Source organism: Eulemur rufifrons, chromosome 7 (genome assembly GCF_041146395.1).
Source record: "Eulemur rufifrons isolate Redbay chromosome 7, OSU_ERuf_1, whole genome shotgun sequence".
In the NCBI taxonomy this organism is placed as follows: domain Eukaryota; kingdom Metazoa; phylum Chordata; class Mammalia; order Primates; family Lemuridae; genus Eulemur; species Eulemur rufifrons.
In genome coordinates, this window is record NC_090989.1 from 39,918,428 (window position 1) to 39,931,385 (window position 12,958).

The following is a 12,958-nucleotide window of genomic DNA, read 5'->3' on the forward strand; positions in this document are numbered from 1 at the left end:
TCATTTTCAGAGAGTCTGAGTATATAGCCAAATTGGCCCTCTTGGTAAAAACAGAATAAACACATCTGAAATTTAATCCAGTGTTCAACTTTAATCACTATCTGTGCTGTCCTGTTAATTACCCTGAAATAATGGTAGCTATGAGAACAAGGGGTAAAAAGTCTAGTAGATGCAACTTTCAACTTATCTTTTGTTATTTCATTTTGTATGATTTCATTGTATGGTACTTTAAGATATATGTAGCTTCTTCCAAGGTCCATTTTCCATGAGGATGTGAATATCCTAAGGTTTCCTAGGCAGTCTTATATTATTATCATCCAAAATAATTTGGAGTACTATAGTGTACATCTTGCAGGTCAAAGGCACAAATGTTTTCAATGAAATTATTGAGAGAAAACAGTTGCTCTTTACTGATGATTTTTTGTTGTGTAATTCCTCCTATTTTCTTATTGTTCTTCTGCATTCTAACAGGTGAATTTGGAGAGGTATGCAGTGGTCGCTTAAAACTGCCTTCAAAAAAAGAGATTTCAGTGGCCATCAAGACCCTGAAAGTAGGCTACACAGAAAAGCAGAGGAGAGACTTCCTGGGAGAAGCAAGTATTATGGGACAATTTGACCATCCCAATATCATTCGACTGGAAGGAGTTGTTACTAAAAGTAAGTCAGACATAAAGATCCGCCTTTGTGTGTGTTGAGCAAAGGTTGTTTAAACCCAACTCAACTATTTAAAAATTTTGATCTTTTTTCATAAATATCTCAGTTTTAACAAAAAGATTAGTTTAGGATTAACGTGTCTCTCTTTGACAATAGAGCAAAGATATTTTACTAGTATTATATTGAGTGCCATTTTAGATCTTCAAAAATATTAGGAGCTAGACATTAGACTATCTAAAGACATGCTGACCAAATGATAATTAAGAAAAGAATTGTAGAGAACTCTCAGTTATGTAGAGTAACAAGGAAAAACAATCACTCCATTTTGACAGGAACACCCAGTGAGCTGCCTTTTCTTTTATTGTTCACCAGTCTGATTTAAGTTTCCAAATCTTTACCTAGCCCCTGAACCCCTGACTTTAGGAAAAATGTGGGAGTCTTGGAAATGCTTCTGAGCTGTAAAGATTGGGATCACTATAGACTCAAGGCCTTTTCTTGGTTCTCTGTGGATTTTAAATAGTTCTGATCTGAGGTCACAGGTGGGTTCTCGACTGTTCTGGGGAAGCTCTGGCTCACAGCCCATGATAGAGATACGAATTTATTTCCATGATAGTTTCTCCAGCCAGGCTCAAAAGGCATCCTGTGAGGCAGATCTGTGATTTTTGGCTCTAATCCCAATGAAAACCTCTTGAGAATGCTATGGGGCTTTTTTTTTTTTCCTCCAAGATTTTGAAGCACAGAATGAAGAATAAGCAAAATTGGCATCATACTCCTTAGAGTGAAAGACAACATATGCCAGGGAATTTGGCATCCTTTAGGGGATAATTCATTGGCACCACATTTACATGCTCTATGGTTACCAACAGACATTACTCATTATGTTTTTCACAATGATATTTCCCTTTAACATTACATAGAACATTTTCCAAATGGTACTAATACCTATTTGCAGTCTAGTGTGATTTAAAAGGCATTTCCTTCCTCACGAGAGCAGGGTATACTTGAAATATACTTTGATTTCTTTTTAAGTCTTTATATATAATGAGTGGGATTAAGAATTTAACAATGTAGAATAGTTTAACCACATACTGTGTGCTCCTGTTAAGTCTTGTAAGTAGTATTTTTTTGCCTTTTTGCTCCTAAAAATCAGGCCATATTAATAGTAACATTAAAACATTTTCTGTTGAAAAACATATTTTTATATGTTTTAAATTAATAATAAAAGCACTTGGTAGCAGTACCAAGGATTGGGGAAATACATGAATCCTTTGTTCCTTCTGGACAAGGCTATGCTATTTTTTATCTGTAGAATTATAGTAGCACATCTCACTGGGATATTAATGTCATTTACCCATTCAACGCCTTCCATGACATCCTCAGGTGGTGGTCCTTCAGATCTTGATACTCCTGCGGAGAGAAAACTCACTGGTACCTGTGCAGCCATTCTTCTAACTCTCAATTTTTCAAGTTTTTCATTATGAAATATCTGTTATGTGCCTGCCGTAATACTGTGGCATCATTTCATTCTTACCACTAACCTGTGAATTAGATGTGATAATTTCTCTTTTACATTTGAGCAAATGATAATTGCAAAGGATAAGTAGCTTGTCTAGCTAGAAAGTGTTAGACATAGCATTGGGAACTTATTCTGTTCATTTCATCTCTATCCTCATCTCTGGACTAAAACAGGTTTCTATTTTTTTCTTTTATTTTACTTATTCTTTTGGTTTTTTAAATTTTCTTTAACAACTTGATCATGGAAAGGCATTCCTCAAGCTTCAAAAAATTTCTGGAGAAAATTAATAACCCTTAATACCTAAAACAAAAGATAAACTCTCAAAGAGGGCAAGAATCCAAGTAATTTGATGGTCAGTGACCAAAATAGACCCTGGATGATAGTAGATACTTAATTTACCAGTGTTGAAGAATGAAGATTGATTAATTGATGAAGGAAGGGAAAAAGGAAAGAATAGTGTCTTCTTTAGTGTTCAATTTATTAAATTGAATTCATTTTTGAAAGAAGTGTAATTTTATAACTGCTTGCATCACTCAGGGAATGATGAAGAAAACAACTACATTTTGATGTGGATGGAATTATCCCCTATCTTCTCCAACACCTACAAGTCAGAAAAAATAAGATAATAGATGCTATCAAACAAATATTAGGTTTAAATTTAAGCTTACCCTAATAGGCTCTATTGTTTTGTCAAACATGAGTTGATGGTTTTGTTTCCAGAGTCATGAATTATTGAAAGCTACCCATTATATTTTGCTATTTCCTATGAAACCATATACTGAATGAAAAGCAGCATTGAACTATAACTATGGTAGCAAATTTTCTTGGATATAAAAATGAAATAATTATGAATTATGGTAACCAAAGAAATCCATAAATCTTCAAGACAAAAATGCATTAAAAATGACCTTTAAAAATTGAAGTTATTATACATTAAATATCTTATTCAAGTCTGAATCTTTAACATTCTAATATGGATTACAACTGCCTTATTCTTAGGGTGAGAGTTCTAAATTTGATATATCTCCCTGGTCAAATAAGCATGTAAGAAGCTGCCAAATCTGACTATATAAATCCCAGTCATCTCATATATTGTAAACATAATAGAGTAGTAGCCCTAGAATTGGATTTTTTGGACTCCTTAGTGGCATATTTATAAGCTCTAAGTCTGGCACCCTGTAACATCTGAGAGGGAATAGAAACTCCTTATGAAGAAGTTAATATGTTGTATTTAATACATAAATACGGCAATTTTGTCTCAAAAAAATGCTATTTATTCTTCTACTATTGTTTTCTTTGTTTCCTGAGACTATATGACTTCTAAAACAATCTACCTACAGAGTTCAGAAACAAATATACACACACACTAGAGTGATGCAGAGCTTATAACTTAATGACAAAATTGTATTTAAAAAAGAACAAAAGCATATCAATATCCAGAGAATATATTGATCTGATTGATAAGAATAATTGATCTGAATTCAAGTTCTGACTTATCCTTACTGGTTGTGAGACTTCCTGCAAACTGGAGTATTCACAGATACTTCTTCACTTGTAACACGGAATTAACAGTACTACTTTTTTATTTCTAGATACTTTTAAGATCAAATGAGATCACGTAAGAATACATTAAATGACAAAGAATTATGCAAATCTAAATTAGTCCTCTGGTAAAGTTTGAGATTTTACCAGTTGTTATGGGTGTATAGAAAAAAAAATTGAAAATAATTTTTTTTTCACTCAAAGATAATTTTTTATTATTGCTATTAAATTGTGTGCTTTGAACATAAGGTCTAATATAATGTATCATTTTCAAATCATTTAAAGAAAGCTTTTTATCATATTTTAATTTATTTGAATTGAGCTATAAACAATTTTAATGGTACATTTTGAGCCTGATAGTCTTAAACAAAAGAAGGTGAGAGAGTCTCTGATCTTCAAAGTAGCAGAAAGCTGGGGGTACAAACTCTGCTCAGAACTAGGTACTAACACGTGTTATCAATTTTAGTTGAAGTTCAAAAGGATGGAACTTGTTTTTAGCAAATGTTTAATATTTCTGCCATCACACCATTAGTCAAATGATGTTCAGGCTCCAAGAATACCATCCATTGGCCACTTTTCACCTAGTGAAAGAGAAGGAATTGATGTATTTTTTTTCCTTAGATTATTTTCTGAAAATTAAAAAAAAACTACCAAGCAATTTAACTATAGCCTTACATTATTAAGAAATGTCATGGGCAGAACATTAAGAGGATTTCTCATAACTGAAACTTATCTGTACTGTTGTGAGCATCCACTTTGCACCAAAACCTTAGCCATTGGTTTGCACTTTCCTATTTCCTGCACTTAGGATGAGGAAACAGTGCTGGAATAAGATGTCACTATTTAATAATGATGCCAAATTTTGTTATTTCTTGTTTGCTTCTAAAAGTTTCCTTCTGCATTTGTCTCAAGGGTATTACACTTCATGTCATTTTCTTAATAGACAACACATATGTTGTGCTTATTTTAGTAGTAATTTACAGAAATAGTAAGAATAAAACATTTTGGAAATTCTGGTGACACAAATTTATATCATGAATTCATAATTGCCAATTGATAAATGAGTTCAGAACATGTCTAAGTGCCCACATCAACAAAATTATGAAAATATCTGCTCAATATATGAGAGAAAAAATAAGACAGGAATGCTATTTCTACATGTTTAAAAAATTTTTATTTCTTCATCACTGTACACCTATGTCTCTTGGAAGAATTGGCCACATTTGAATTATAAAAGTATATGATGTATATTTTCTTCAATTATATAGATAGCAAGATTTTCTGATAGTTTTGAAGGATTAAATACAAATTATAAAATTTGTTAGAGAATGACTTGCATGTGCCTAAGACTGCTCTTTATAGATCACTACTTTAAACATAAAGTAATTCTCATAAAAGAAGACAAAATATAATGATACACTAGTTTAATAGCTGAATAATCCTGAGTAATACACAAACTTTTGCAGAAAGGGAGAAAAAAAATCACCATTAACTCGTAAGTCTAATAATATATTGATACCAAACTATACAACTGTTATCAGAAAGTAAAATAACAGTTCATTGTAATGAATTATGATGTCATATCTATCAACATATTAAAAATACTATTTTATGCCCAAGGTTGGTTTAATATTTAGTAATTAAAAAAATTTACAATATTAGTAGATAAAAAGAAAAATCAATCTTAATAGATGCATAAAATTGCTATTTTAATTTAATTTTTCTTATTAGCACATATAGAAAATATGTTTGCCTGATAAAAGTATGTAAACACTCCCCAAATGAAACAAACACACATTATATTCAATAGTAAAACATTAAAATATATTTTGAAGTAGGAACATCAAGCCTGCTATCATTACTTAATTCAGTACTATACTGAAGATCTTAAACTTTTCAAATTACACAAGCAAATAAATAAAAGGTAGAAAGTTTTAAAAGGAAAAACTAAAGCTTTTTATAAAATCAAGTGAAGCATATTCAGAACTCTATGTTCATTAATTACACTTATTGTATGACTACCTCTGACTGGAGTAAGGGAGAGTAAGCTATAGCTTTTGTGTGCAAAGATACTAAATTTTGTTTCAAGTTAAGCATAAATAAATTTAAAAATGTTTAAATCAGCTTAGTCTAAAGCATTCTATGTGTTAGGATTGATAAAATATGATTGATTAAGGAAGACTTGGAGAAAGAGTTTCTCAGTCTAATTTTCAAGAGAAGGATTATCCTTAGCCAGTCTGAAATTATAGACATAATCTGATAAATTGTAACTGGCACACTGCTAAGTGCTGGATTGAGAACTACAGACAAATGCAGTTGGCCTCTGCTCTCATTCACTCACAGACCAGTAGATGTAATACGGGTAATTTCAACAGAGTAATGTCTTGTTTAAAATAGAATTTGGAGGACGTTGCCCCATAGTTTTATAATGATTTAATGAGAAACACTCAGAAAGAAAAATACCTTAATTCATTCATTTTATCAGTTAGTTTGATCTAATATATGAAAATCTATAACTAAAATATTTTCTTTCTCATCAAAGATGATTCAAGTCTTCTTTCCTGGAAATAGTAAGGCACATTTTGTCAATTTTCTTTAACTCCCCTTTTACTGTTTATGATTTTTTTTTTTTTTTTGCTTCCACCCTTGTTCTAATTATATATGCTAGCTTCTAAGGTAAGGTCAATGATTTGGATTTTATTAAATTAACTCATGGATCAGTGTATGTTTAAGTTTTTTGAAAATAAGATGAAAAGCATTAGACACAATTACTGTTGTTGATAGGAGCTAATAGTATTTTCTTTGGAAATGAATTAAATTTCAATAATTTGTAGTATTTCAATAATTGATAAACATTTTTATGTTCAAAGAAAAATAGTTAAGTCTAAAAACCAACATTTATTTTAAAATTGCAAAGAAAATATATTTGACTGACTTTCTATTTCTCTCTCTCACACATGTTATCTTACTCTTCTTTTTATAGAAAATGTGGTTAAGAAGGTTGTGGTGAAATAGCCACGGCTGAATCTGGAATTGTTAGACATTTTGAATCACATTTCTTCTGTCATCAAGCAGTGATTCAATGATTAGTAATATCTCTGAGCCACTGGGGATAGTTGGGGAAATGAACTGATTGTAACAGACTGATTTGCTTCCCTTTACTCTAGAGTTGTGAAAGCTCACCATTTTATTTATACTCAAGCCAATTTAAGAACAAAAGCACAACTCTACTGCAAATTTTGCTTTGTTCATTTTTAATGGAGTCTTATTTCAGTGAGTCGTAGAACAGTACTTTCATTGAGTTTAGTATGGAGACCCAGATCTGTTTTGGAGTCTCCAACAGCAGTGAATGATACAGGCTCTATCTCCAGAAAGGTGATCATGTCATTTGTAAATCAAAATACACATGAAAGAGCATGCAAACTTGAGTGCAAATATATGGCATAATGTGAAGATGAGCTGGCCTTTTATAAATAATTTTTCACTATGTTAGAAATAGCTCTTACCACTATTGCAGTCTCTTTTTCTTTAACCCTATTTATCATAATCAAAATCACAAGGGAAACTCTAAGATACTGCTTTCCAAGGTAGAATATTTGTAATTCTGTTTACTCTTTGTACATTTACTTTCCTGAATCTTTGAACTTAATGCAAAGCACATTTTCAGACTTGCCCATCTTAACTGATGTGTTTATAAATACCTAAATTATAGAGTTAAATGCAGCCTGATCTGATTTCTGAATGGTCATGGGGCTTGGACTTAATTGACTGGTTTGATTTTTCAGCTACTTTTATTTCTCTTGCCAAACATTCTACTAGACATGCTAATGAGAAGTGAAATGGCCGTAGGCTGGGAGCCAGAAGGAAAGGAGTGATAAGCAAAGGTCTGAGTAGTACAAAAATACAGTAACTGGCCAATGTTATTGAGAGTTGGTGGTGTGACGCAAAATATCTGTGACTACACCGGAAGTATGCATTGAATTTTGATAGCGTATTATTCTTTCCAGAATGGTACTAAGAAAGGAAGACAGAAATTCATGGTGATTTATGGAGAACATGCATATGCAGAATTTTATTCATTCATTCATTTCATTTCAGGCCTTGTCTCTGGGACCAGTCTTTAGGCATCTGATACTAGTTCAGGAGAGATCAAAGTTTCCAAGGAAATGGTGAAGTTTCCTTTTCTTTCTAAATATTTCCAGTTAAAGTTTAGTTAGAATTTTGAAAAAGCAAGTTCTAAAGAGGCTGAAGGTTTTGGCTAAAAGTACTTTTTAGATATCATTACATTAATTAGATTTACATGATGAGGCACATAAAATGTATAGCTAAATCAGTCTTATCTTAATGGAAAATAGATCAATTTATCAATTGATTGTAACATATGTGAAAATTATCTAAAAATTTTTATAGAATTTAAATAGTTTTTTCTCACCTCAGTAAGTAAGACATACTTCCTGGGATATATTCAAGTTACTAAATATAATAAGTATAACCTTCATGTACTAATTCATAATTTACAAGTATAAATTAATACTTTTCACTTATGAAAGTAAATAGATTTTTAAAATAGGTTTTTAAATCTATTTTAAAAATATCTTATTTGCTCAAGTTCTTTTAGCAGTACTCAGTTAAGAATTAACTCAGGTCTTCTGGACTTGGAACAGAAATGATTTTCCCTCTTCTTGTAACATGATGAATTTATAATTAAAGCAACATTATAGCAACAGTAAAGTAAGAGAATTACAATGTAGTAATATACATAGGCTTTGACATCATAGAAAGTCATGTTTAGGATTTACTTAACTACTAATTATTTTACTCTAGTAAGTTACTTAAATCCACAATGCTTTCAGGTGAGGAAACAGTAAAGTTGGAATAGAGCATATTACTAAAATATAAGTATGCTGTGAGGATTAAGTATGATGTAACATATGTCAAGTACCTAATGCAATGTTACACAATTCTAATTATGGAAACAAAATTCCTTGTATTTTCTGTATATCAAAAACATTTATTTTGTATATTTCTCTTTCTTTTTCAAATATTTGTTTTGCATAACTTATTTTCCCAGTTGCTATCATAATGTATATATAGTTATATGTTCAGCTAATATTAGTTATATTTTTATAACATTATACTGTAGCAATTATCCAAAGTGCTACAGTCTTCAGGGTCATCATTTTAATTCTAAATGATCCACAAAAGTGACATGCAACAATTGACTAAATCATTACCTATGGTTGAACATTTATTCTATTTGTAGCTCTATATATCCAATGTACTTAGCACTTTTGTTTCTGATGTTTTCCATGTTTTAAATGTTTCCGTCAGTATAAATTTCTAAGAGTAATGGCGTCATGCGTTCAGGTTGCAACTTTTGGCTTTATGACTTGTTAACTGCGTGGTGCTGAGAAAGTTAATTAACCTCTGTGTCTCAGTTTTCTCATGTGTAAAATGGAAATAATAATTAAAATGTTAATATATATAAAATGATTAAACCAGTATCTTGCACATAATAAGTGCTATATAAATACATTAAACTGTTGAGTTAAAGGTTTACTGGTACTTAAGGCCACATATTTCCAAAATGGTTATTACAAGTTACTGCCAATAGCAATTTTAATTTTAGTGTTATTTTCCTATTAAATACAGCAAGGATTTTGTAATTTTAATGTGTTAAATATAGGTAAAAGACTATAATTATTATTAACTTTTTTGTAGAACTTTTATGTAGAATCTATGAAAGCAGGAATTTTGATCTACTTGTTTCCAACTAACCAGCACAAAAGAGAATACCTAGCACATAGCTTGGTAAATACCCATGGAAAGAACAAATACATGTTGAATTCCTGAATTTATCTTGGACTTGAAGGCAGAAATACTTGATTTTGAAGATTAGCTAAGATGAAATTAGTTAGAAAGAGGAAAGGGGCATATTTTGTATTCACTGAAAGCCATGCCAAATAAACCAATTTAGGTACTGTAGGTTATGGGCCTTTATTCTGAAAACCAATCTCCTCCAACTTTTGCTTTTTTAAGTTATATTTTCTATTGAAACCTAAGGTGGTGGTGGTTGTTTTTTTTTTTTTAATTGCAACTTTTTAAAATTTGGAGGACAAGAAAAATTCTTACATCTTTGTATTCACTGGGTGTATCAAAGTGTACATATATGTCCATTGTATGATATTTGTTGAACTGTGCTGATTATTTAATTTCTTATTTGCCATGTATCTAGGTAAGCCAGTTATGATTGTCACTGAATACATGGAAAATGGTTCATTGGACAGTTTCTTACGTGTAAGTAAAAAATTTTATGTGTGCATGTATATATATGTGTATGTATATGCATGTATATACACACATGCACACACATCCACATATATGAATAAATTGCTGAAAATGTTAGAGACACCGTCTAATATTGTGCCAAGCAATTAGGTAATCTAAGTTTAAAGTAAAACTGAAACTTTCAGAGGCTAAATAGCAAGAAGACTATAAAATTGCATCTTTATTTTGTAGCATTCAAATGTTAATGATTTGTATTTTTAAAACAAATTCTGCATTCTTCAACTTTTTGTACTGTCAAGATCTCCATCAGTTAAAATAAAAATAAAAAAACCCTAAAGCAAGATATAAAAACACTGATGTAAGACAAAAACATTACCTTTTCTTTATTTAAAGTAATCTCAGTCTGCTAGAAGATAGAACACCTACCTCCCACATAGTGCTGTCCACCCAGAAAATAAGCATTTGCTATAATGCTAAAGTATATACATTCTCAATTTAGAGATATAATTTTTGTTATATATTTTAATCTTTTAAATTTAGAAGCTTTATACTTTAATGTATTTTAGCATGCTATATGTCAATGTAATATATTCAATATATTAAATATTAATATATTTCAACAAATATTATGTTCAAAAATGTTATGAAGTTCAAGACACTTCCAATTACCTGCCACCGCAGGTGATAAGAAAAGACAAAAGTCCTGTCATCAAGTTTCTTTTAGTACTATTAATATATAAATTGAGATAGGGAGATGATAGATCATTAGATAGATTAAATATGTAGTATCACTCATAAACATGGAGGAAAATTCTAAATTTTCTAAGAATTAGAATGACATATTTTATTTTAATATTCACTACCCAAATAAAATTTTCAATAGCAATTATTTCACAAACATACTTCAAAAATAAATCAAGTGATTTAAACTATTATAATAAATTTCCATTTAAATTATTGTGTATAGAGCTATAATTAGACATGGGATTTTATATTAATAAATTATCTATACATTATAAACTATGTTTTTATTTTCATCCAACTGGATTGGAAGCTTTTCTAAATCTAGGACTATATGACTTTGTCTCCTACTGCTTTCTATTTCGTGAATTACAACTCAGGCTGGGGTAGAGCACAAATAATTAATAAATATTTTTGACAAATAGAAACTAATTATGTATGATAATAATTAAAAAATTAACATCCACTTTATTTGAAGCAATTCAAAAAATATCTGGAAGTCAAGAATGAAGAAAATGAAAATTCAATCAAACAAAAAGTATCAACCTAGAGTAGCCAGAAGATCCATTTCATTTTATTGTTTTTTACATTAACGTTTCCGAGGAAAAGTTTTTATGTCCCATAAAGACCAGGAAAGTCCTAATTTTGAACTTCAAGTGAAAGAATATTGGGATACTTCTTGTTACAAAGTATTTGGTAAATATAGCCACTGTGTTATTTTGTTTTATCCTTGTATCCATTTATCCACCATTCTTACTCTTGAGTGCTTAGAACTAAAATGCGTGTAGTTAGAAAATTCCGTATGTGATATTTTAACTAAAAAATATATATCTTTGGGAAATAGTAGCACATCTTAATCGTACATTTGAAATGCTTTGCAGAAACATGATGCCCAGTTTACAGTCATTCAGCTTGTGGGGATGCTTCGAGGGATAGCGTCTGGCATGAAGTACCTGTCAGATATGGGCTACGTTCACCGAGACCTTGCTGCTCGGAACATCTTGATCAACAGTAATTTGGTGTGTAAGGTTTCCGACTTTGGGCTCTCACGTGTTCTAGAGGATGATCCGGAAGCTGCTTACACAACAAGAGTGAGTAACTCGGATTTCTTCCTCTTTTAGCTTTGTTTTCCATCTTGTATCACATTGACCAGTCAATAAATAGATGGTCACTGTTTCCTCTTTTAGCTTTGTTTTCCATCTTGTATCACGTTGACCAGTCAATAAATAGATGGTCACTGGTTAAAATGTAATGATTCTGAAATTCCACACACTGGTTTAATGCTGAGCGCGCACACACACACCCTCCCTGCAAAGGAGCAAGTCTCTCAAATGCCCAAGATCTTGAAATTTTATATTTACCCGTCTTTTTCATCATGGTTGAGTAAGCAGATTGGATAAATTCTGAGGACCCCCATCCTACTAAATATAATTTTAAAACACTTTAAAACCAATGTTTACATAAATAACACCAACTTATAATATAAAAATTTCAAAACAAAGCAATAAAAAGGAGAAAACTTGTCCATAATTATGCCACCCACAGAAAACATTTGTAACTTTGTGAGTCAATTATTCCATATTTTTCTTCATACTTACATATACAAACATAGGCATGACTATATTATTAAAATAGAATTGTTCATAATACCATTGTATGCCATTTTTCTCCTTAGCAATATTCCTATTGAATATTTCACTATCAGTAAGTAATCTTTAAGTTTTCGTTTTTAGCAGCATGATGTATTCTATTTTCTGGTTGTACCATTTTTTAAAGCAAACCCTGAGTGAGTAAATTACTATTATACTTAGTTTTTAAATATTTTATACAAATTCATGAATGATCCATTGGCATTCATAATTATATGAGCCTGATGATTTCCTTATGATGTATTACTAAAATTGAATCTTTTGTGTCGAAGAATGTGTGCCTATTTTAAGAGCACACTTTACTATACTGATAAAACTAGATATTAGCATTAATTTTAATATTTACTTATCAGAAGAAATCGAATCTAATTGTTTTAATTGGTATCTATTTAATTTAAAATGAATTTGAATATTTTTTCATGTATGTATTGATAGATTTGTTTGAAATTCCATTTCTTTAGAGAAAATTTTCACAACAGAAAACTTAGAAGATACATAAAATATTTTTTCACTGCAGAAAGTTTAGAAAAGAGATAAAAAGTAAATATATAGTAGTCATCACTAATGA

General features: G+C 30.6%; 1 protein-coding gene across 2 annotated transcripts in view; it reads left to right on the forward strand.

Annotated features, from left to right (window-relative positions):
• EPHA3 (EPH receptor A3) overlaps nucleotides 1-12,958 on the forward strand; it is a 326,476-nt gene that overhangs the window by 273,577 nt on the left and 39,941 nt on the right. For both annotated transcript variants that reach the window (XM_069472465.1, XM_069472466.1), the window contains exons 11-13: nucleotides 472-657; nucleotides 9,948-10,009; nucleotides 11,623-11,832. In XM_069472465.1, coding sequence (XP_069328566.1) covers nucleotides 472-657; nucleotides 9,948-10,009; nucleotides 11,623-11,832 — 458 coding nt within the window. The remainder of the gene's footprint in view (nucleotides 1-471; nucleotides 658-9,947; nucleotides 10,010-11,622; nucleotides 11,833-12,958) is intronic.